Source organism: Melozone crissalis, unplaced genomic scaffold (assembly GCF_028551555.1).
Source record: "Melozone crissalis strain CALT ecotype California unplaced genomic scaffold, PUWL_Pcris_2 ptg000016l_1, whole genome shotgun sequence".
Classification (NCBI taxonomy): domain Eukaryota; kingdom Metazoa; phylum Chordata; class Aves; order Passeriformes; family Passerellidae; genus Melozone; species Melozone crissalis.
Genome location: NW_026535794.1, coordinates 32,342,048 through 32,365,128, shown reverse-complemented (window position 1 = coordinate 32,365,128; position 23,081 = coordinate 32,342,048). Strand labels below are relative to the sequence as shown.

The window sequence follows — 23,081 nt, the reverse complement described above, 5'->3', positions numbered from 1 at the left end:
GCTTAGCCAAATAAAAGAAAATTGTGGGGAACAAAAAAGAGTTAGGTTGATGACTAGAAGAAAAAGTTTAAATAAAAAATTCATGAAGAGAAAAAATATAGCATCATAGGCTTTTGCACTAAGATTTCCCTTCCAATGTCTTTTCTCTTCCAACTATTACTGTGAATTTTACTCTCTCTGTTTGCTACAAACATCAGAAAAACTTTTTCTGTAGGAATGATAAGAAAAATTGTCACAAATTTAGGCAGAAACTGGAACACCGAGTGAAATTTTAAAAGGGGTATGCATTTCACTGCCATTCTGAGTGGGGGTACGGTGAACTCTAAATTATTAATGAATTGAGGAATTGCCTTTTGTAACTCTTAAATCAAATGTGACTAAACAGAAAATCTCAGAAAGGCTTTTGTTCATAATTGTCAGCCCGACTTGTACAGCCACAGCTCTTCCTCATTCAAATTTACTGCTCTAGTGGCCTTTAGTAACAGAATGAATAATATGCTGTGAATAAATCCTCTCATGGTTACCCTTTCTCTCCATTTGTAGATTAAGACCAGCAAATCATTATTTGTGGACACATATTAATGTCCAAAAGTGTCTGACAAATGTGCAGTTGTTTGTTTTGAGCAAATTATTTTTGAAGTGTCAGTACACCCTCAGGTTTTGTATTCCTGCTATGACATGAAAAAATATTCTGGAATGAGTTTAAATTACAGGGCATTTAGGGAGAATATAGAGAAGATAGTTACAGTGAACAGTAGGACTTCAGGGAAAGACCTACATGCTAGTTCAGGCATTTTAAAATATGAATATTATTGTTAAGTCTTTAGGTGATGTCTGGTAATAGATATTTAATCTTGCAAAAGCACTTTCATTGCTTACTTGTTAAAGTAATTTAACGGACGAGTGGTGCTATTAATGGACCACATGTAAAATCCAGACTTTTTTTGTTCAAAACGTTCCTCTAGGGTTTAAATTTCTAAACATATTCAGAGGCAATTTGAAGAAATTTAGCCTATACACAAGCTGTAGAAAACATAATTTATTAACTTTTCTTCTGTATTTAGAGGATAAAAGAAATCAGTACATATACATATGTGTAACTTTAAGTAGGCTGGGTGATATACCTTGTTTTGATGGGGTTGTTAGAAACCAGACTGTGAATGGAAGGACGTGGAGATTAACAGAGGGCTTAAAACTAATTCTAAGTTATCTGAGCAAACATACAGTTCCAGACTTTTCATCACTGTTTGGTTTGTTGCGTTGTTCTGTTTTTTTGTTTTGTTTTTTTTTTTGGTTTTTTTTTTTTTTGAGAGAGAATTGCATTAATAATGTCTATAATATAGTTCTTGCAAGAAAAGAAAACAAAAACCCAAGAAACTGACATTATAGTAAAGCCAGTCTTTCTTTCCATCCCAACATTTTGGGATGCTGGAAGAATTGACAAATGGAAAGCAGATTATCAGGTAGTAACAATAAACATAAAAGTCTTTCTTAACACCAGTTATTATGATAAAGTCACACTCTTTTGAACAGAGAGAAGTTCTTTGATAATATTGCAGTTTTGCTTCAACAAGGAGTTAATTTATTTTCTGAACATGTGACTGTGTTTTGCTGAAACTCATATCACCTACAGAGGGTAGGAAATTAGGGAAATAATCTGGTGTAAACATCTCTTTGACTTTGTGAGGATCACTGCACAGTCACATAGTTCAATGAAGAACTTAAATGTGTTTGTTGACTCCAAGCTCAGCTGTTTCCAAATAAATGTTTGTGAAACCCCCAACTTTAATAGCCTCATTGTACCATCCAAAAGACGTGCAAGAGAATGAATAGATAACCTTTCAGATAGAGAACAAGCTGTTCACCATGTCTTTTCATTTACTGAGACAAAATACTGTTTTTCTGCAGAGATAATACTTTCCACCATTTTTAACAATGCTGGGTAGAATAACGAGTTTAATTGTTTTGCTTCTGAGTGCAAGGGGTTTAACCTATGCCTCCTTAGATCAGGACTCTTTCTAGACCAGTACTGTTAAGTGCATTAAGTGAGATAGAATTATTTTAATTTTTTTTAAAAGTGACTGGAGGTATTTTGGGTCCTAGACTCGCAGGGTGGAATGTCATTAGCTATCCATCCATGTTTATCCACGTGACATCTGTCTTTGAATGATACATGGATGAATTCTCATTGCCATTGTGCTCTGCAGCTCTGGGATCAATAATTTACTGATAAGGTCCAAAGCAGCTGTAAAGGAAATTGGTCTAAATCATTTTGAAATTGCAGTCTTGCTGTGGAAAGCTGCTGGGAAGCTCTCAGTTGCACACTTGTACAAAAGCACTAGCTTGGACTGGAACAGATCACAAATGGGGAGAAAATCAGGATATGGAAATCAAGGCTCAGCCTTGTCTTTCTCATGTGAGGGGTGGTTGGCCCTTAGTGTTTGCAGTTGTAAATCCACCACTTAAATCACAACTTAGTATAATGCTGACTAATACCAGCTGGTTATACTGGTAAAATATTTTTGCTCTGCAGTATAACTGAAATCACTTTTTATTGTTCAGCCTCTGTCCATGTTACTGTTCTTATCTGAAAAAACTACAGCTGTTCTCTTGTTAAAGGAAACACAATGTGTTTCCTGAAATTTAAAAAAGTACAGTCAAAAGGAATCCCTCAAAAGTTGAGGGAAATCTTACAATTTGGAAAAAAAACAACAACAAAAAAACCACAAACAAAAACAAAAAAACCCCAAACAATCAAACAAAAATAAACCACAAAAAAAACCACCAGAGGAAGAAACAGAAACATTTTTTTGTGGTTACAAAGACCAATTACATTGTCTATTTGCAGTAAAGATTTCGTTGTGTGAACCAAATACTCTAGATCATGCATCGTGCATGAGTACTTCACTAAAATTGGAATCAAATTTGTTTTTAAATTTTGTAATAATTCCATTTGGAAGGGAGCTGTGAAACCGTTGGATCCAACCTGTGCTGGAAGCAGATTTAGTTAAACCAGGATGCTCAGAGCTTTGCACAGGCAAGCCCTGAATATAGTGATGTTGGGCACTGTGCAGGTAACCTGTCATGTCTGGCCTCTTCACAGGAGGGAAAAATAAGTATCTTAATCTAGACAAATTTTCTTTTGTTGCCATCTCTGATGGTTGTCCCATGTAATTTTGTAGCAAATCTCCAGGAAAAGTCTGGCTCGGTCTTATCTCCATTCTGCCACTGGGGTTTTGAAGACACCATGAGATTACCTTGAGCCCTGTCACCCAAGAGCAAAGCCAGCGCTTTCACCTCAGTGATGAGTGCTGTAAAGGTTTGGAAAAATCCTAAAAGTAGTGTGACATTGGAATGAGGAATGAAGAAGTTACACTGAAATCCTAAACTGTCTGGTTCTCCCGACAACCTGAGGTGCTAACAGCTTCAGTGTGTAGGGTTGGTCTGTTAGCAAGTACCTTCAGCCTGGTCTTGTAACACTGATAGAAACCAGGAGGAGAAAAAACCTTCATTGATACAATTGAACAAACCTTAGAGAAAACTTCTCAGCACTTACAGTGATGCCCACAAGACTAACCGAACATCCATCTAAACATTTGAGTATATTTATTTTGTGGTTCTCAACTACTGTGCATAGATGTTAATCACAGTTCATGGCAATCCTAGTTTTTTTCTCTTATTACCAAAATCTATTCTTCTGAATTTCCAGAACAAGCTAATGTGTGGAAGGCTGCTTTGTGTGCAGCTGAGGTAACCAGGATGGCAGTGTTTGTTATAAGGACTCTTTCTTACTGGTTCCTGAACTATGATGAATTATTTTGTGCATAATTGTTCCTGTTGGTGCTTTGGGAGCTGAGGATGTATTTGTTAAGTAAAGGAACTGATCTCTGTAGTGGCAACACATTGTTAACTTTTTGAAACTTAAACCTTTATGTATTCTGTATTCTTTTGGAGTGTTTTTTAAGGGCGGGGGTCCTGTTCCTGCCATGCACAGTAACAGGAGTAGATACTTTCTTCCTGCTCTTGCTAATGTATTGTACCTTGGGATTTTTTTTGTCTTCCTCTGCAGAAACTCTCCTGGATGATTTCCTTCTCACATACACGGTTTTCATGACGACTGATGACTTGTGCCAGGCCCTTCTGAGGCAATATCCTTTTACTGAAAGTTGTATTCAGGGGGGTCACACATTTACTCATAGTTTTATCTAATGTTGGGCCTTATATCAAAGCTACATGCTTGGTTTTGAGACAAATGCCTCAACTCATAGCAACAATGCAATTTTATGTCAGCTTTTTTTGAAGATAAATAAACTTTTATAATGGTGACAAGGTAGAATTTAAATAGGGGTTAAAACCTCCCCAGGTTATGTTAATTCATAGAATACCTACATGTGCATAATATATTGCAGAATATGCAAAGAGAAAAAGTAAAGAATTTTACAGTCTCTGCTCCTTTTATCGTCTAATACAGGATATAAATCTTAGCTCATTTTGAGATAGAAGAATTATTTTCATGTCTTTCTAATGACTTGCATAAGCTACTAAGCTACGGATCAATGTTTGAATAAACTTGTGACTATAAAATGAACCTTTTGTTCATTTGTTTGTTTGCTTCTTTTTTTAAAATCTTTTCCCCATCTTTAAATTTTGTGCTGAAACCATCAGTTTTTTCCCTTACAAGACAAAGAACCATGAAGAGACAGGAACAGTGTATACAGTGGTTATCATCGGACATTTGGTGCTTCTGCCTTATGAATAGAGAGAAATGGTAGAAATAATATTTTGCTTTTTTTAAAATTTTGATAGAGTCACTTCTGCAGGTTGTATAAGTTGTACAGACAAAAAGAAACTGACTTCCTTTGCCTGATTTTTGTGTTATTGTTATGCTTCGCCCTTCTTCCCACAGACATTCACATTGGCATCAGTGTGCAGGGCAAAAGTTCATTCTCAGTTCTGCAGAAAATATATGACTGAACACTGTATAATTCCTTTTGAATTGATTTTACTTTTATAGACTCACCTCTCTAATCTGTGAGGGAAAAAAAATCCTCTTGGCACAGAGGATGAATTGAAATTCCTATTACTGAGAATTCATTCCCAAAAGTTATGAAACTCCTAAAGCTCCAGACAGGATAAAATATTTAAAACTGAGCAATGCAATGAAAAAAAACCCCTTTCTTTAGCAAATGAGATTATTGCAAACTCTTTGCCAGCAGTTAATTTTAAAGTTTCTTTGAGTTCTTATTATATGTTCCTTAACCTACTGCACCTATTGTGCTAAGAATCACCAAGGGAAAGAAGATGACTCTGATGTGTCCTGTAGGAAAAGAAAAGTCTTGCATTTGGTGTCTCAATGGACTTCTCTCTACAAAGACTGGTTACACGAAGATGAGCATTTGAAACAATTTTTAAAGGTATTGAAACAATTTCTGTGATGCATTTCATTACTGTTTAATTACATACTGTGTCCAAAAAGCCCCAACAGGAAAATCTATAAAACATATTTTTTCATACTTAGATCTTCTCCATTAAATCTATAATATAAAATGATTTACATATGTCTTCTTTAAATGTCTTAAATATAGTCAGTTTGAACAGAAATCCTGTATAGTCAATACAGTCAACATTAAAAGCATTACTTTAACATATGAAACTTCTGGAACTCCTGTGGTCACTAGAAATTGGGAAAAGTTGGGAAGGTAAGAAATAAAACCACAAAGATGTGGACATTCCTTGGACACACCAGTTATGTCCGTCAGAATAGGGTCTGCAGTCAGTATCCAGAGGATCATGGACATTGGGAGTTTTGAGGTGATGTAAGAGATGCTACTTTGACTGAGGAGTGAAATCCTATTCCATGGTGTTTGCTGGGTGGACATGGAGAGCAGTATAGCTTTATGTATTTTTGAGAAATAAAATTTTGTTCCTTACTTGTTAGCTAAGTTCTTCTCGTATCTCCGTATGAGTTCCAACAGCTCTTACTAATTAATTAAGCCTTTGTTAAGTTGAAAATAGCACTGTTGTTGTGAACCTGAAATCAATCTGGTTACTGATTTTTTTTTCAGTATGTATTTTTTCCCTGCTGGTTGAAAGGTGAGGTATTTTAGGTGACTTTGCAGTATCTTACACTTTTACTAATGAGGTTCTTTGTCTGCAACTGGAGATCTTCTTAAAGGTCTTTTATCTCTTCAGTCACTTGCTCAAGACTAAGGCAATGTGGAGAAAATCTTGAGATTCCTTCTTTTTGTTTATTTTGTTTTGTTTTTTAAGTAGTACACACTGGATAGGGAAGCAGAGACCTTAGGATTTTTGCTTTTTGGTACTAGGTGTGTATTGCTGTACTGGAAAGGGGACATCATTTCAGGCATGAGTTGCACCTGTCTGGAGGCAGGGCTTTCTGTCCATAGAGGTGTGTGACTGCACTGTCTCACAATTCCTCTTCTGGAAGCTTGTGTGCAGTATAGACAGCAATAATGTTAATGATAGTTGTAGTTACATGTGCAAAACCGACATACAGGGTCACAGGCTAAAATCATTCATGCAGAAATCTTTGAATGTGGGGGCTAAAGCAAGTCTGGTGACTCAGCTCATGCATGTGATCCTTGTTTCTTAGAAGGGAAAGGGAAGGATCTACGTGCAGATGCAGAAAAACTGTAGAGAAAATATTTCCTAGAATTTCAATCATGACAATGTCTTCCCCCAAAATTAAAATTAAGGTTTATTTATGTGTTAGTTTGCAGCTAGAAAGAATTGTGGGAATTAGTGGGAGACATCAACTCAGTTTAAAATGCATGCAAATGTGAGGAAAGGTAAAGTAGAATATCTGCCATTTTAAATGTCTTAATCTGATGAACCTATTTGTTATCATATTGGATAAGTGATGATGGTGTGGTGTGCTGTCGTGCTTCAGAATGTGTTATGCTGACCTAACCAGGTTTTATGTAATAGCCACAAGTGGTGTTTTAAATTTTCCTGTTTATAGACAAAATAGTACAAGAATTTTGCCCTCTTGCTTGGTACACAGTACTAAGTAAGAGTGTTTTTCCAAAGAATATTGAATATTGACCAATCTGTAAATTTAAACAGGAACATTCTCTCCTTACATGTTTTGCATAAACATAATGATAAAACTTGTTTTAGTAGGATAGTGCCTGAATTGACTTAGACTACTGATGTGATGCCTTAGATTAATGTTTGAGTTGTCAGGTGTGTTAAGGCACTGCTTTGTCTTGTAGACAATATACAGAAATGTGTTGGATGATGTGTATGAGTATCCTGTTCTTGAGAAGGACCTGAAAGAATTCCAGAAGATACTTGGGATGCATCGCCGTCAGTAAGTATTGATTGTATCAGTGATCAAGTCTTCTTTTATTCAGAGTGTAATTTATTTTTGTTGCTATCTTTCTGTAATTCAGTGAAGTGATGAGAAGCATATTCAGTTTTACAAATCATCTCTTCTTAAAACTAAGGCTAGGCTGTTCCATTTTTTCTGATGTTTGTTGTGCAGTGTTTGTGCCTCAACACTCACTCCCATCAATTTCGCGTGGGATTACTTATAGACAGAGCAGAGTTTGTGAAGAAGCTGGCAAAAATTCCCTCAGAAGTTGCAGTCAGTGACTTCAGATAGTACCTTCATTCTCTCTGCAGTACTGAGAAGCAAATCACTTGGAATAGTCATCTCTGAGTTATTATTTTACTATTAAATATGACATCTATTAAAAATATTTCAGTGGCATGTTTTTCCAACAAAGGGAGGTTGTTTCCATGGTTTGGCTATTGGAGAAGTGGGAGGAGCTGTGCACTTGAGGATGACTCTGACTGCTGTGTTCACCTACTCCAGCAGCTCATGAGCTGGCAGCGTTGCTTTTCACTACATCGATTATGCAAGTCAAAGGAAAGTTCTCTGGCTGAGCCAGATGCCTTTAGTTTTTCTGAAGAACTTCTGAGGCCTTTCTGCAGTGATCATTTACTGTTAAAAACTTGCTGATGTTGTAAAGTTTGTTATAGCTAAAACTTCCTTTTCCTAAGCTTTGGCTGGAAAGAATAATTGTGATTTTCCTTTTTGTTTCAGCACTGTAGATGAGTACTCACCTCATCGAAAGGTAATGCCAACTTGATTGTTGCTGATGGCTAGTTAACTTACCATCTCACTTTTTTTCCCCCTCTGCCCACTTCTCTCTCTTTTCTTGGCTTCTTAACTGAACGTGGCTGGTGACCAAAAACATGACAGGACACATCAGTGAGTTTAGACCTGCAAAGCTGCTTAAGGAACTTTTTTTTTTTCCTTTGAGTGCATCCTGGATATCAGCAGTGTGAGCTAAGCTGCAGTGGTTGTGACAGTATTAGCATGTTAACAAGATGCTTTGAGATGTCAAAATTCAGGAGAGGCCTGGGAGGGTGTCCCCACAGAGCTAGAGGGATGTAAGCTGGGCAAACCAGGCTGAACACAGACATTGACGTGGATGTCACGTAAACAGAGCAAAGGGTGGATTTGTTGTGACAGGGACAGACAAAAAGAGAGGAACATGAATCTGTCTGTCTGACTGGAGGGAGAAGTTGCAGTCAGAGAAAAGTTGGTGTACAAACTGCTCAGAGGTGAATTGCTGTGTTTGTCAGTTTTGCTGGGCTGAAGATGAAGTGTGTCATAAGCTTAAAGTGTTCCTGCAAAAATGTGGAAGGCGGAACATGAGATTGTAGTGAAATTGCTAAATAGGCTGATTGCTACATAGGAAATGTATATAAGAAGTGTGTAAGAAATGGGCTCTGAACGTGAATACAGAAAACCTTGAACTGTGCAGGCTGCTTAGCCTTGGCATGTCCTGCTTCCTCCAAAATCCCCACCTTGGCCATTATTTAGTAAGGCAACTCCCAGTTTACTGCTCCAAGAAAGCGTGGGTGTACTTCCTATGCAGAAACCTTTTGGCCAGACATATGGGTTAAATGCTGGATTCCATGAATTACTGCTTTGTAAACAGCAGGGATGAAAAAAATCACTGATTTTTTTTTTGTCTTTGTTTCTTTTCTACTCCTTCACAGAATAAAACCTTTTTCCCCCAGTTCAGTGTAAAGGAGAACTGGCTGCAGCACAGAGGAACTGTGAATGAAACAGAAGAAAGTGAGTATAAATGAAAGAATGGAGGGAAAGTTCAAAAGCTATACAATTGTTTCAAAAGGACTACAATGCAAATATTCTTTAGCTGACGTAGAGCTTTTGAACAAGACCTTAGGGACACAAAAGAAGAAATATTTGACAAGTTTTCCTTCTTCCTCCTGGTTGGCAGGGCTCAGCAGTGCCATGATATTTCAAGGGGGTTTTTTCCCTGTCCGGTTCCTCCAGCACCCCTGTCACAGTCCTGTGTATGTCCCAGGTGTGCTGGCAGCCCATCCACCAGCCATTACTTCTGCTCCAGTTCATGCTCTTGGTCTCTTGACCTATATCTTGGCTGTGAAAGGTGAATGAATAAGCCTGTCACATGAAATGGGCCAGGATCTGCCAGCTCTGTGAACATGCCTTAGTTCCTTCTCTGCTCAAAAGCATCTCTGCATGGAGTGTGAGGTGCCACTTCACTTTAATGCCAGCCATTTCCAAAGGCAATTCCCTGCCTCACCATTGGTACTGTAAGGCAGTGAGGCTGTCACCCTCCTGCAATGCCTGAACCAGGAAAGAGGCAGAGAGGAGAACACTGTGTACACAGGCAGGGAACGGCAGAAGGACCTCCTACCTGGCTCTTTGACAGTAGATCTTCATTTCTTACTGGGAACAAAACTCCAGAAGTTCACTTGAAGTCAGTGTATTTTTAGTGCTCATTTGTGACAGAATAAAAACTGAGCTTGTTCTACGCCAAGTCAAAAGACTTGCACACTGTGTGCTGCTGATAGATAATCCTCTTTTTGTGCTTCAAATGTAAGGGGTTTTGAGGTTTATGATACCAAGGCTTCTTCTAAAAATGTTATTTGTGGATGTGAACCTCTACACTCATTATGTTTTTGAAGTTGGACACAGCTTGTGGGTGACTGGAAAGGAAAGGGTGCTGGTGCAAGGGAGGGGACAGACTGTGTGACTGTGGTAGGACAGCCACCAGGACAGGACCCAGCAAGGCCAGTCCTGACTGAGTTAAATTGCTTTTGTCTCACTGCTTGAGAGCAGAAGCCATGGATTATGATGGGATTGAAGGAATGAAATAGCCAGAGTGAAGTAGGGGAAGGGAGAGACAGATGCAGAGGGTGGACATCTAACATGTGTGGTGGAGTGCTGTCTGGCTGATGGTGCTTGTGGAGGATGGGTCTGTCCAGCTGCACTGTGCCACTTGACCAGAGGTGTTTCATCCTCTGTTGCAACCATTACCAGGGCAGCTTGCAGCCCATGGCTACTTCCTCCCTCTGGCATTCCCTCCTTCTGACAGAGGAGCAGCACAGGCTCCTGGAAGAGATGATGTGGTGCATCCCAAGAGATACCATAGATAGAACGTTGGAAGGGTGTGAGGGGGAGAATCACTATGGTGGTTGTGCATGAGCATCTGACCTGTGGGTTGATTTAGTTCAGTGTTAAAAGAAGGATAAATCAATAGCCCATTTATAAAATGACATCACTGTCATTGTGTCTTTGCAAATGACCAAGAGGACATTTCAAACCAAGTCACTGTAAGCAAGGTGTGTCAGTTTGCATATGGAGTCCAAACATTTCTATCAGATTTTTTAAAATTCATTTTTCTACCTCGTAATTTAAAGTGCAGTTGGATGTCTCCATCTTCATGTTGTGTATCTATTCTGATAAAATATTCTGCCATAGAATGAGCATCTCATTTACTCTCTGTCAGCAGAGACAAGTTAAAAAAGAATTATAAAATCAAATGGCTTTTTTTCCCCAATACTCAATGTTAAGTTCCTCCTTCATTCTCATATTCATTTTTTCTTTAAAACAACAGGAAAAAACCCTGTTCTCAAGGATAGAGTTCTTAACTGCTTCTGGTATAGTCTTCACTAATGAAAGTGCCCTGAAGCCATGAAGATCTGTAGGACAAGCAAAGAACTATTGCTATATACATCTGTCAATAAAGATAATAAAAAAAATATAACAGTTCCTGAGAAGAAAAGTTGTCCTGTGTTGGCATGGTAGCAGCCTGTCTAGAATAAGAAGTGCTAGAGGAGAAGGAAATTGAAAGTTTAATTGAGCACTGAAGTGAGTGTGAAACTAAGAGCTGTGACGATTCTGATTAGCAGATGTAATTTTCAAAATATTTATGCAAGTCTGCAGCTCAGTTTCTTCCACTTAAGTGTGTCAGCCATATTTCAAAGAACTAGCTAGGGCAAACTCTGCAAAAGATGTAAACCTAAAATTCTGGCAGGCAGAAAGAGTGTACATCCCTTTTTGTAGCAGAAAAAAGTAATCGCTGAGCTGACCACAGCATTCCCAGAGCTGAACTAACTCATGGACCTCAGTGGAAGTAGTGAGCCCAGAGAGTTTCTGCAAACCAGTCCCATTTATATGTGCTGCTTGTGATTCAAGAAATGAGTTGTCAGAACTGACTGTATGGCAGTTTGGTGGTGCTGAAATACTCTGGCAAGTTGTTTAGATGTCTAGACAGATAAACTGTCAGGAGTGGTTGAAAACCTGGGAGCAATGTTCTTGCAAAGCTTCCTGTTCCAGGTAGAAATGCAGGTCCAAAATAATTTCTGCAGCAGACATGAAGTATACTGAAAGGGCAGTGATTTATCTGAACCTAAAATGAAGGCAGAAAAAATGACAACAGCTGAGTTTCAAAGAAGATAGGCAGTGAAGGAAGTTGTCTGTGAAAAATCCTCAAGGTAGGAGATCTTAAATAGATATTGCTGTGGGACTCTGTTTCCATTTGCCTGCCTCTCTCATTTCTCAGGGAGAGGAAGTGGGGAGGGGAAAAATGGTGATGTTTCTACTTAGTTTCATGTCCTTTGTGTCAGGGTGCAGTGACTGCCCTTCCAGCAGCAGCCAGCCAGCTGAGGCATTGCTGTGGTGGGGTCTGCAAGTTTGTTCTTTGCTCTGTTCAGGTATCTCTGCCTACAGCTGAGCATGTCTTTGTTCCTTTGTGCAGTTTTCTGCCGTGTGTATATAACAGAGCACTCCTATGTCAGTGTGAAAGCTCAAGTGTCAACTTCAGCTCAGGAGATTCTGAAGATCGTGGCAGAAAAGATCCAGTACCCGGAGGAGGAGCTGGCACTCGTGACAGTCTCATTCTCTGGTGGTGAGTAACTTCCCTTCACTGACTACTCACCTTTTATTGCATCAGGTAAGGGAGGGCTGGCATTTTCTGATGCAAGGATACAACTGTTCCTCTGTGGGCCCACAGCTGGGTGACCAGGGGAACAATGAGGAGCTGCTTCCCAGAGACTTGTTTCCATGGCAACAGCTCTTTCTTGGGTAATGTGGGATGTAGCATCTCCTGGCTGGGAAGGGAGTGTAAAGAACTCTCAGTCTCCAGCAGAATTGCAAGGTTTCATTTCTTTTCCACAGATGAATCTCCTATTTTGGAATTTAAATTAATTTTGAAGGCAATGAGGCACGGTTTGCCTTGAAAATGGAGACGGGAATAGCAAATACTATATGCATGGCTGTTTCCTCATTTATGGCATAGGTAACAAATATTCTTGAGCTGAAAGGAGGAAGACATGTATTTGCACAATTAAAATACTGGAAGCAATCTCAGCAATATTTTGTAAGCAGCAACTGACATTTTTTGCCTATTGTTTTAGTGTTAGTCATTAAATAGAAGGTCTTATTGTCTTTTTTAAGAAAGACTATAGTGATCGTGGAGTGTTACTAGGGTCCAGCCAAAGTCCCAAGATCTTTGATCTTTGGCAGGTCTCAAGCTCCTTGGTCAGATTGTTTTGATCATTGTGGTGTTTTTTGGAAGCAATTTAACTAAGTGCATAGAACCGTGAAGCTGGATCTACAAAAGGACTAAGAGTGTAGAATATCTTGGCAGTATTCTCAAATAACATTAGTTGGTGTTGACCCCCTAAGACAAAGGATGGGTCTTTTAAGTTACAGCACTTATTGCTACTACTTTGTTGGTCTACTTAAATGAAATAAACACAAGTGCTGGCTTGTTCTGTTTGTGTCTTTGATTCAGAACTGGAAGGTCACTTTTTTCCCCCCCATGTGAAGCTCAATTAAATAAACCTATTTTTGAGTGCACTGATGTGTGTGTCAGGAAGATGGTGCCCTGCTCTGATTGCTGAGACCCTGGGCACAGAGCAGCCATTGGGAGCATCACACATGGGTGTCCTGGCCATCCAGGCTATATCACTTTCAGGCATATTCTTTTTACCCTTGTGTGTGCCCAAACTCACTTCAGTGCATTTCACAGCACTGAGAAATCACTCTGCTGCTGTTGTTTTTCAGGTCTTTCTCTCCTGTTCAAGAGCAGGTCAAGTTTTGCTCTGATAGCAATAAATCTGGTTCTAACTGCCTGCTTAGCTAAAGAAAACCAACCATTCATAAATAATGAAACACACTATATTGGTTCCCAGGAAAGCCACAAAATGGAAGTGGTTGCCACTTGGTTTTCAATGAGAGACAGTAAATAAAATGCAGGTATAGTAGGAAAGCCATTTGTACATGATCTTTATAACCCCTAAAATGTTATTTAGTTACATTTCCTGAGTAAATTTGAAATACAACAATATCAGTGTCTTTCTTCTTATGCATCCTGTACTGCAAGTAATAAACACCAACCTGCTCTGCTTTTTTTTTTTTTTCTGCTTTGTGTTTTCCTATTTGTGTGACTTAGAACTCTTTCATCCACTTGGAAGGCAGCAGTATGAGCATTGGAGAACCTGTTTTTATTGTAGTCCAATAATGGATAAGCAAGCTCTTCATTCAAAATTACCTTGAAAAAACATAATTATAGTTCAGCTAATGTATCTGTGCATCAATGGATAAGTGAGCATGGATAAAAGGGAAAACTATCTGAAATTATATTTGGCTCTCAGACTTCTCCTGGTTCTACTCCTCATGGACAATGCAGAGTCCAGGGTAGCTGGCAGTGTTCTTGCTGTAGTTTTGGGTCTACCAAGTATCTGGTCTCCAGAGGATTACTTGGAGCCCTCAGGAAGTGACAGTTTTTGCAAGGCAGTGTTTAAGCTGTATTTGAAGTTTTGCTTTATTTTCCCCCCCCACCTTTCTCTAGTTCATTTAAGATTCCACAGAGCTGAACCAGCTCAAATCTGGACTGGAGAAAAAAAAAAAGTCCTTTCTGTTTGCTACCAGTGTCCTGCTCTTTTACTCAGCTATTTCCCAAATTATTTGCTCTAAGTCTAGAAGAATTACTATAAATACTGTGTTACAAAGGACTAGGCAGCTCTGCTCCATGGGGTGAATTTCATGGTGATGGGATCCTTTAAACTTCTTTTCCTGCTCAATGGCTGTGGCTACTGATTTAATCTCCATCCCTGGTTTTGTCTCCAGTGACACAGAACAGCTCAGTCTCTGGAGGCTGAGACACTCTGCTCTTACAAAATTCACTACATTTATACTAGATACACTGGGCTGAAATTAAATGCTCTTTAAGGCATTGGGGGCTAGACCAGATGATTTCAGGGTTTCTTTCTGTTCAATGTGAAGTGCAGTTTGAAAGCAGAAGCAGGAAGCTTTTCTGCTCTAGTCCATCAGAGCTATCTTGCCTTTATCGTGCCTGAACAGGGTGGAGATGATTGGTCCCTACAGAGACTGAATTTGATGCTTAGTTACCTTCTAAGAGGTTGATGTGGCTTCACAAATACAATTGTACCTTTATTTCTCATATACAGCTTTTACTCCTGTTCTAAAACTTCTGGTTTTTTGCTGTTTTTACAGAAAAACATGCGCTACAACCAAATGATTTGGCCATCTCAAAATCTTTGGAGTCATCCAGTCGTATGTTTGTGTACCGAAAAGATCTGACTGATTCTTTGGTAAGGATTGATATTGTATATTTCCCATTTTTTGTTTGTCTGACTCTAAATCAAAACCTTAGTATTCCTCTCAGAGGGCTTTTGCAGTGCAGAATTTATTTTTTGCTTCCCTAGTAAAGCTTACTGAGCTAGCTGCTCTATTTCTTAAAAAAAAAAAAACAATCTTTCATTAACAGCAGTTATTTGACTGAACAGTAATGGAATTTGTTCATCAATTTTAAATAAACCAAAGCTTCTGTACAGCTTAAATCTTGCAATCTACATCAGCCTGGGGAAGCTGACCTGTGTTTGTACCAGAATGGATGGGATGAGGATTATTCAGGGCTCTTGTGACTCTTTCCTCCCCGCCCTGCCTTGTGCCTCTGTGGCACTTTGGCTAGTACGTAATCACTCAACGTGGTGAACAAATTCCCTGGAATTACTACATGTGGAAATAGATGTTGTGTGAGTTCCACAAGACCCATCAGTGTCACTCCTGTGTTGTGGCAGCTGGTGTGTAGCGCTGGGGGTGTGTCCTCCTTTCCTTCTGTCTGTCTGTCTCTCCATCCTCTTGCTGTCACTGGGAAGGTCAGCAGTTTGAGAGGCAGCGGATCTCTCTCATCCTTCCCTCTGTCTTCAGGATTGCAACCTCCCTCCCTCCATGCTTTCCCAAAACCTCAGTGAGGCCGGCATGGTCAGGCACTTCGGTGTTCCAGTAGTTTTCTGCTAATTATGCAGATGTTTCCAGAAGGAGTAGGGGCTGTATCACAGCTGACTTGTGCATGTTGTCAGTACCTCTAGGATCTGTGCATTCATCCTCGGGATGAGAAATGCCTATTTACGTTTTGTGGGATCAATGTGCCCTGAAGAGCTGACATGCCACTATCATTGTAATCTGTCATCCCCATTATTTCTGGCTTTTGAGTCATCTCTAAAAACGTGAATATTAAGGGAAGGTTTCCAGTGTAGACAGGTGATAGCCAATCTAGTTTCATTAGTTACATAATAAGGATTGCAAAACTTGCTGTAACGGTCTGAAATATAGCGCCAAAGTAATGGCTTAACTGGTAAGAATAATCTTCCATTTTGGCAGATGGTTCATGTGCCAAGTTTCAGACTGATGAGGTTAAAAAAGCCAAGAGAAATGCAAAACTTGAAAATCCCAGCTAGTAATTGAAATGTCAAATTACCCTGAATGCCAGCAATACCACAGCACTCCACAGTAATATACTAAGTAACTTTTATGAATCAGAACTCACAGCATTTTACTCTTGGTTGATTACATTTGGGGTAGATTAATCATAAAATATATGGATTTTTGTTATTTGTAAAAGTGGACTAGAGGGCAAGTTATGTGCATTTATTCTTAATCCAATGTGTTTTTAGAATGATTCTTTTATATTAGAAAATTTACTGATGTCTTAATTTAGATTTTATTTTCTGATAGTTTGAGGGATTTTATTTTCATTATGCTCTCTGCTTGGCCAGGGTTTTATATTCAAGGTTGAGAGAGAGAAGGAGAGAGGGAGAAAGCCTGACTCTCCAAAGCAAGTCATTGATCCTATTGACCCATTTCCCATTTCAAGCTATTTATTAAAGAGGTTATAGCTCCTTCATTTTGATTAGTGGGGAAAAAAGCCCTCAGAGTGCACTTAGAGAAGATTACCTGCTCAGCTTTGTTTGGTACCTTAGTCCAGTAACTGTTTCATTGCAGAACCTTTGGCATTTCTTGAGGAATTTGTTTTGCTCTTGTCTGTTCATTTAGAGCCCATTTTCTGAAAATGAGGAATTGCAGCAAAGATCTGTGAGGATTTTGGGAATTAACACCTGGGATCTTGCCTTAGAACTAACAAACTTTGACTGGAGCCTCTTCAATGCAATTCATGAGGTAAGAAGCACCACATCCACTTCCAGGTATATTACTGTCATGCACCATTGCATCACTGTGGTGGATTTTGGAGCATTGGTACTCCTGGTTGCTTGCTTCACTGTCATGACAACATGATTTGGCAGCTCTCAGTCGTGGTCACAGGTCCAAGAGCTATTTTGCAGTCCTTGAGACTGAAAAGAATGGTCAGAGGTTTGTAACTTTCCTGTGTTTGGGCATCTCATATGTTCCCTGTATACCTGATGTGTTCTATTGAGATTTGCCTCAAAAGAGTAGAAGACCATGATTATGTTCTAAAAACCCTCTCTGTGAATGTGTTACATATGCAAAATGTCCTATGCACTGGATAATGTTTCAGTAAATTTGGGACTCCGCAAATAGTTTTTTTTCATATCACTTTAGCCACAAAAGAATTCACAGTTTCAGCAATTCAGATGGTCACATCACTGTCCTTGTTCTTGTTAGGCTGCAGTGAGATGAATACTGGGCAGGGTTTATTAAATGAGATAACGGTGCACTTCAGGGCCCATTGGGTTGTTTCAATGACTTTGATAGGTTCTGGTTTGGGTTGCTGAGGAAAACACACAGTTAACAGTAGAAAAGCTCTCTTGAAAATACCATTTACTGACAAGCATGTTGGCTTTCTGAGAAAATGAATGTGAAATTGCCTTGCTGTTCACCAGATGCTTTCCTTTTCTTTCATTTTGGGTTTTTTATTCAGTTTAGGCACTTTAAATTTGAAACTGGCCACATTTGGTTTTGTTTTTTTTTTTTTTTTTACAGAAATCAAACCCACACCTCTATTGATTAAAAATTGGCTAATACAGAAACAAGTTTGAATAGAAATTTTTCAGATTCTGCATATCTTCTGGTTTGATATGGTTGATTTTTCTTACAGGAACAGAAGTGATGGAATACAGAAATAGGTTGTTTATGTCTTGTGCCTGGCTATAGCCAGAAATGGAACCTTGGGAATTCTAACAAGAAGAGCATATCTTGCAGGATTTCCAGTCCACCTGCCTTCTGTAATAAGTCTCTAGATTTTGCTTAGCCAAACCTGAACCATTTGTGATTGGTTCATGGATAATGAAAAAATAGCTATTTGTGACCAAACCTTATTTCAAAAACTTCATTTTAAATAATTTACATTTCATTTATGCTTAAATTGTTTCTATATCCCTAATGATGTTGTCAATGTCTTCCAGCAAGAGCTGATATACTTCACGTTCAGCAGACAGGGCAGTGCTGAAAACACTGAGAATCTCAGTCTTCTGCTTCAAAGATGCAACGAGGTCCAGCTTTGGGTCGCCACCGAGATACTGCTCTGTAGCCAGCTCTGCAAACGTGTGCAGCTTGTGAAAAAGTTCATCAAGATTGCTGCCCAGTAAGTTGCTGGTGTTGCAACAGAAATCCTTGAGTTCAACATGGTTTGTTTGGCAAGAAGTAGGTAGAGAAGCAAGGAAGGAAAACTAATTCATCATCCTGTGTTTTGATAGTGTGGTTAGCATTCCTAAATAAAACAGTCCATAGATAACAACAGCACAGCCTGCTCAAAACTAGGCATGGTGGAGTGTGTGCTGCTCAAATCTCCCTTGGGCAGCTTAGCTGCTGTGTCTGCAGTGCCAGCTGCAACATCCCTGATGGTGCAGAGATAGCTCCTTCTGACCTCAGATAACCTGAGGACTGTATGACAGAACTATTTTGGCAGCAAAACAGTCACTCACGACTAGATAGAGAAACCAAAACATTCCACATAAACTTGAAAGTCCTGCCTCTAGAGAGGAACCTAACTGCAATAAGCTGTTGCCCCCTGTAATTCTCTCTGGAGTACTCTTTTATTTATTGGAGTGGTAGGCTTTTTCATATGTTAGATTTGACAGTCTGCTCTTTCACTGTTACTGGGTAGTACTGGCATTTATTCTATGTCTTGCGGTAGCATACAAATATATACTATACACAGAGCCTTCTTTTCTCTGTAATCACTCTTTGTCTTAGTAACCAAGGAAATGGAAATGGAGAAATTTAAATATATGCAATCATCCTTCTCACCTCTCTCTCCACTTGTTGGTCTTCTGCAATATTTGAATATGCATGGTTGTGGAAAATGTATAAATTGTTCCCTTCATCAGCTGGGCTGATTTAATTTGCAAGGCACTTACAGAGGACTGTTCTCTGCTGAAGCAGTGCCTTTAGAGAAATTAATTCTTCTAATCTAATCTAGTGTAACTCATAAATGTGATCCAATTTAGTTTGCAAGTTGTGTGGTATCCAGTAATATGTTCGTTTCTCGCCCTACCAATGATCAAAAAACGGTTGGTTCCATGTGCCTTGCTTGCACCATTGTAGCATTAATTTGCATCCCAGGAAAAGTTTTGTGTCAGTCCTACATGAATAAGAGTATATTTGTTACCAGACTAAAGTGTTGCTCTATTTTTATGGATCCTATTCTGTTAAGTGAAAAGTCAAAGTTATGGAGACCAAATACAATTGTCAGTAAACAGTAGACAGGCTCTCCCCATGTATTGCAGAAGCACCCACCACTGGAGAATGTAGGTGATGAAATAAGAGGATGTGTAGTTTTCACAGGATTTTTTTGTCGTAAAAGCTGCTTTCTAAATGAACACCCCACTGTATCTCATCAGTTCTGGAAGAGTTGATGAGAGAGGAACAATTAGGGTGGAAGGATGGTGTGCTAAACACATCATGAGACAAGCCAAGCAGCCCTCCTGCTGGAGATTCTGTTTATCACTAAGGCAGAGAGGGAGGGAACTATGGACAGCTCTGGCTGCTCCCTGTTCTCTGCTCACTGGTTCAGCCAGGAATCTTTGTCTGGTCAGGAAACCACCAGGACTAAGATTTCATGTTCATCATCTGTGTGCTTTGCTGGTGAGGAACGCATTTTACACAAGTGTGTCAACACATAAAAGGGAGACGGAGTGTTTGGAAAACAAATCCATTCGCTTCTTTTGATGAGTAGTCTAAAAGAGAAGATAAGCTGTTCAATAAACAAAATTAATTACCATTTTTTTATTAAAAAAAACATCCTGGGGAGTTAAAGAAACAAGTCAATGTAAGGTTAGAACAAAAAGATTACAGGAGCAGCCTTTTTGCTCCCCAAGCAAGCAGCGGCTGGCTGTGAGAGACATCCCTTCTCTGCACAGCTGGCTGTGAGGAGTTGGTCCATCCAACAGACAGTTCATGCAGGCTGCGTTGGACACCTTCCTTGGTTTGAAATGAGTTGCCTTTGGGAGCTGCCTGGCTTTCATGATAAAAAGAATCTAAGCAACAAAGTTAGGATTAACTGCAAGACAGCTGAAGTGAAGTGAGAAATACACTGTCTCAAGATAGTACACAGTGATAAGGGCAGGCTTTATAAAACTTGTAACAACTTCTGGCCATTTTCCAGGCTAAGGCCTTGGCATATACGGATGATAAATCCCAGTGAAGCCAGTGGAACTTTAAATTGTCTTAAAAGAGTATTTGCACTCTCACATACAAATGCACCCATATATTTATATGGTCTCCAAAAATCTGCAAGACACAGGGCAATATTTTTGTTTTAAAAGGACTCAGTATTTCAGGATTTCAAGTTTCCTAATGAACTAGAAATAAGCATGGTCTGATTGTATACAGTAAAATGTCAAAAAATAGAGGAATTGAGCAAACTGGGACCTGTACTAGAACCAGTACTAGCTGTAACTGGTTTGTAGGCATATGTAAATTGAACACTAACCAGATTTTCAGACAATAAAAATGATGAGGGATTGCAAATGCACTGGAGGATAGATAGGAAAAAAAAAAAAGAATTATCTAAGGAGTCTAGTGGCATGTGCAAACAACAGTAGGATAAGATTTAATTTAGATAGATGCCAAGTAATTCAGCTACAGAATGCTAATACTGAGCTGAAGAAATAAATGCATGATTGTAAAGAACAGCACTGTGACAGAGGTCCTTGGGTGATAAAAGATGACAAATTAAAAGAAAGGACAAAATGTGATGCTGTTCCAAATAAATAATTTGCTGCTTGTTTTATGCTTGCATAAGAACGTAGAACAGTAATTATATTTCTTTGTCCCTCCCCACTGTCTCACTACATGAGAAAGTAGTGAAGGAAATAAGAGTTAAATATGAGTTAAAATAAATTACATAGAATTCAATGAAGGATAATAACAATATGGAAAAGCAAATTGCAGGCCACAACTACAAAGAGAAATTGGAGGAACCTATGTTGTACAATTTACAGAAAAGATGAAAAAGAAGATGAAAATATTTATTATACAACAGAATAGAGGTCAAGGAGTTATTCTGTATGGTAAAGGACAGCTGGGAGTAACTTGAACATTGAAAAGGGAAAATTACTTTTGACAGCAAAGGGAAAAAAATTAACCTGCCAACAACAGGGTTGATGAAACAGTAGAACGTTTTCTAAAAAACTTCTTAGAGACCCCATCACCTAGACTGCAGGTGGTTATGAGAGGACATTTAATGAGTTCATTATTTGGAAGATGATTGTATGTTAGTGCTGAGGGGTGAAATGAGACTCAGTAACCTAGGATACGTGTGCATTCCATTTCTTGCTGATTCTGAGTACAAAAAAATCATATTTTCATTCCTCAGCTGTAAAGCCCAAAGAAATCTGAATTCATTCTTTGCAATTGTTATGGGTCTCAACACTGCATCTGTCAGCCGGCTGTCTCAGACCTGGGAGGTAAGACACATCTTTATATCTTTCAGACACTGTCAAAACCATTTTGCACAAAAGCTGTATATGGTGAATTACCTTTTCTTTCTGATTAATATTTTTTCATGCTGAAATCAAATATGGAGGAAATGTTGGTGGAGAAAATTCTTTGTGACCTGAAACCTTAGATACGCTGGTATTAAAAAAAAACAAACACTTAAATATGTCCTTCCAGAGTTTTAAATAAGAACAAAGCATGGAGATCTTATCCCCTTAAAACAAAATAAATTATTCTAGGATTTTAAGTAGATGTCACAACAGAAAGTCTTACAAAGGTGGCTCCAAACAAGCAATAATTTATTATGGAATAATTTAATTAAAAAGCCAAAACAACAAAGTAGAAATAAACCTTCTTTAGTTGTCTTTCATCAGGTTTTTTTTTGCAGCTGCTCATCTTGAACAACAAAGTTAGGAAATGAGCCATGAATAAGGAGCATATTGGGGAACAGAGATTATTTGCTTAAAAAGCTACTGGTTGCTGCAGAGTATGGGTGTGTTTAAAGGAGGGTCCCCCTGGGATCTGTATTTCTGTTGTGATTTTTTTGTTTCCATCCAAATGGCATCCATGTTGAGTTACAGTATCTGCAAGTGTACTGTATCTGATGATGACCCAAATACTGGGGAAGGAGAAATTGAGCAGGATGGGTTGAAGCCTTATCCCTCCTTCATGCCCTTAACACCACAGGTGGGCAGGACTCCAAAAATACCAATCTGTAATACAGAGTGACAGAGAAGGGCTGTGATCTCCTGCCTTGGAGATATGCTTGAGCATATCTCCAGTGATACAGATCTCTCCTGCACAGAGCCACGCAGAACTCTGCTCTGTGCTGAGGCCTCTGGAGATCATGCACTGCCCCTGGACTTCTCTCAGGAAGAACAGAATATGTTGCTTGTCAGAACAAAGAGTGCATCTGCATATGTACCACTGTAAATATGTCACGTTTCTGTGTGTAAAATATTTATCAAGTCACATCCTTTCTTTTTTTTTATTTATAAAACTTCATTGCACTGGAAGTTTCAAAAGCAGAAGGTTATTTGCATTAGTAATGTGACTTCTAGAAAGTAGAGCAATGTTTTTAAATTAATTATAATTACTTACACATGTAAATGAAACAACCTAAATTTAAGCAGCCGTTTAGACTAAATCATATTGGCTCTGCACTTGATTTCTTGAACAAGTAGTATGCTCCCAAGTATATTCTACTTATTTTCGTACAGTATCCACTGTTTTAATGAGCCTCGCTTTCCTCCATTTAAGATAGGAAAAAAAATGCAATTGCAGTTCCATGTTCAATCATTTTAGCATTTTAATTGTACACATCCATTTAATCTAACTGTTCTAAATCTCTTTTCTCTTGGTAATGTCACTGTGGCTGTCAGGATCTAAGGACAAAGACAAGACAGGATTTGTACTAAGAGGGGATCTGTTTTACTAGACTAACTACTATGGCTGGAAAAAATAGACAGGCTTTAAGGTCCACACACCATCTTTCAAGTTTGAAATACCAGCATGAAAATTTAAATTGCAAACAATTGCTCTGAGT

General features: G+C 38.8%; 1 protein-coding gene across 1 annotated transcript in view; it reads left to right on the top strand.

Moving 5' to 3' along the window:
* RAPGEF5 (Rap guanine nucleotide exchange factor 5) overlaps window positions 1–23,081 on the top strand; it is a 154,925-nt gene that overhangs the window by 116,029 nt on the left and 15,815 nt on the right. The window contains exons 12-21 of the mRNA XM_054273587.1: window positions 4,070–4,148; window positions 5,270–5,414; window positions 7,236–7,333; window positions 8,072–8,102; window positions 9,037–9,115; window positions 12,069–12,218; window positions 14,831–14,928; window positions 16,673–16,795; window positions 18,001–18,179; window positions 21,414–21,504. Of these exons, the coding sequence (XP_054129562.1) occupies window positions 4,070–4,148; window positions 5,270–5,414; window positions 7,236–7,333; window positions 8,072–8,102; window positions 9,037–9,115; window positions 12,069–12,218; window positions 14,831–14,928; window positions 16,673–16,795; window positions 18,001–18,179; window positions 21,414–21,504 (1,073 nt within the window). The remainder of the gene's footprint in view (window positions 1–4,069; window positions 4,149–5,269; window positions 5,415–7,235; window positions 7,334–8,071; window positions 8,103–9,036; window positions 9,116–12,068; window positions 12,219–14,830; window positions 14,929–16,672; window positions 16,796–18,000; window positions 18,180–21,413; window positions 21,505–23,081) is intronic.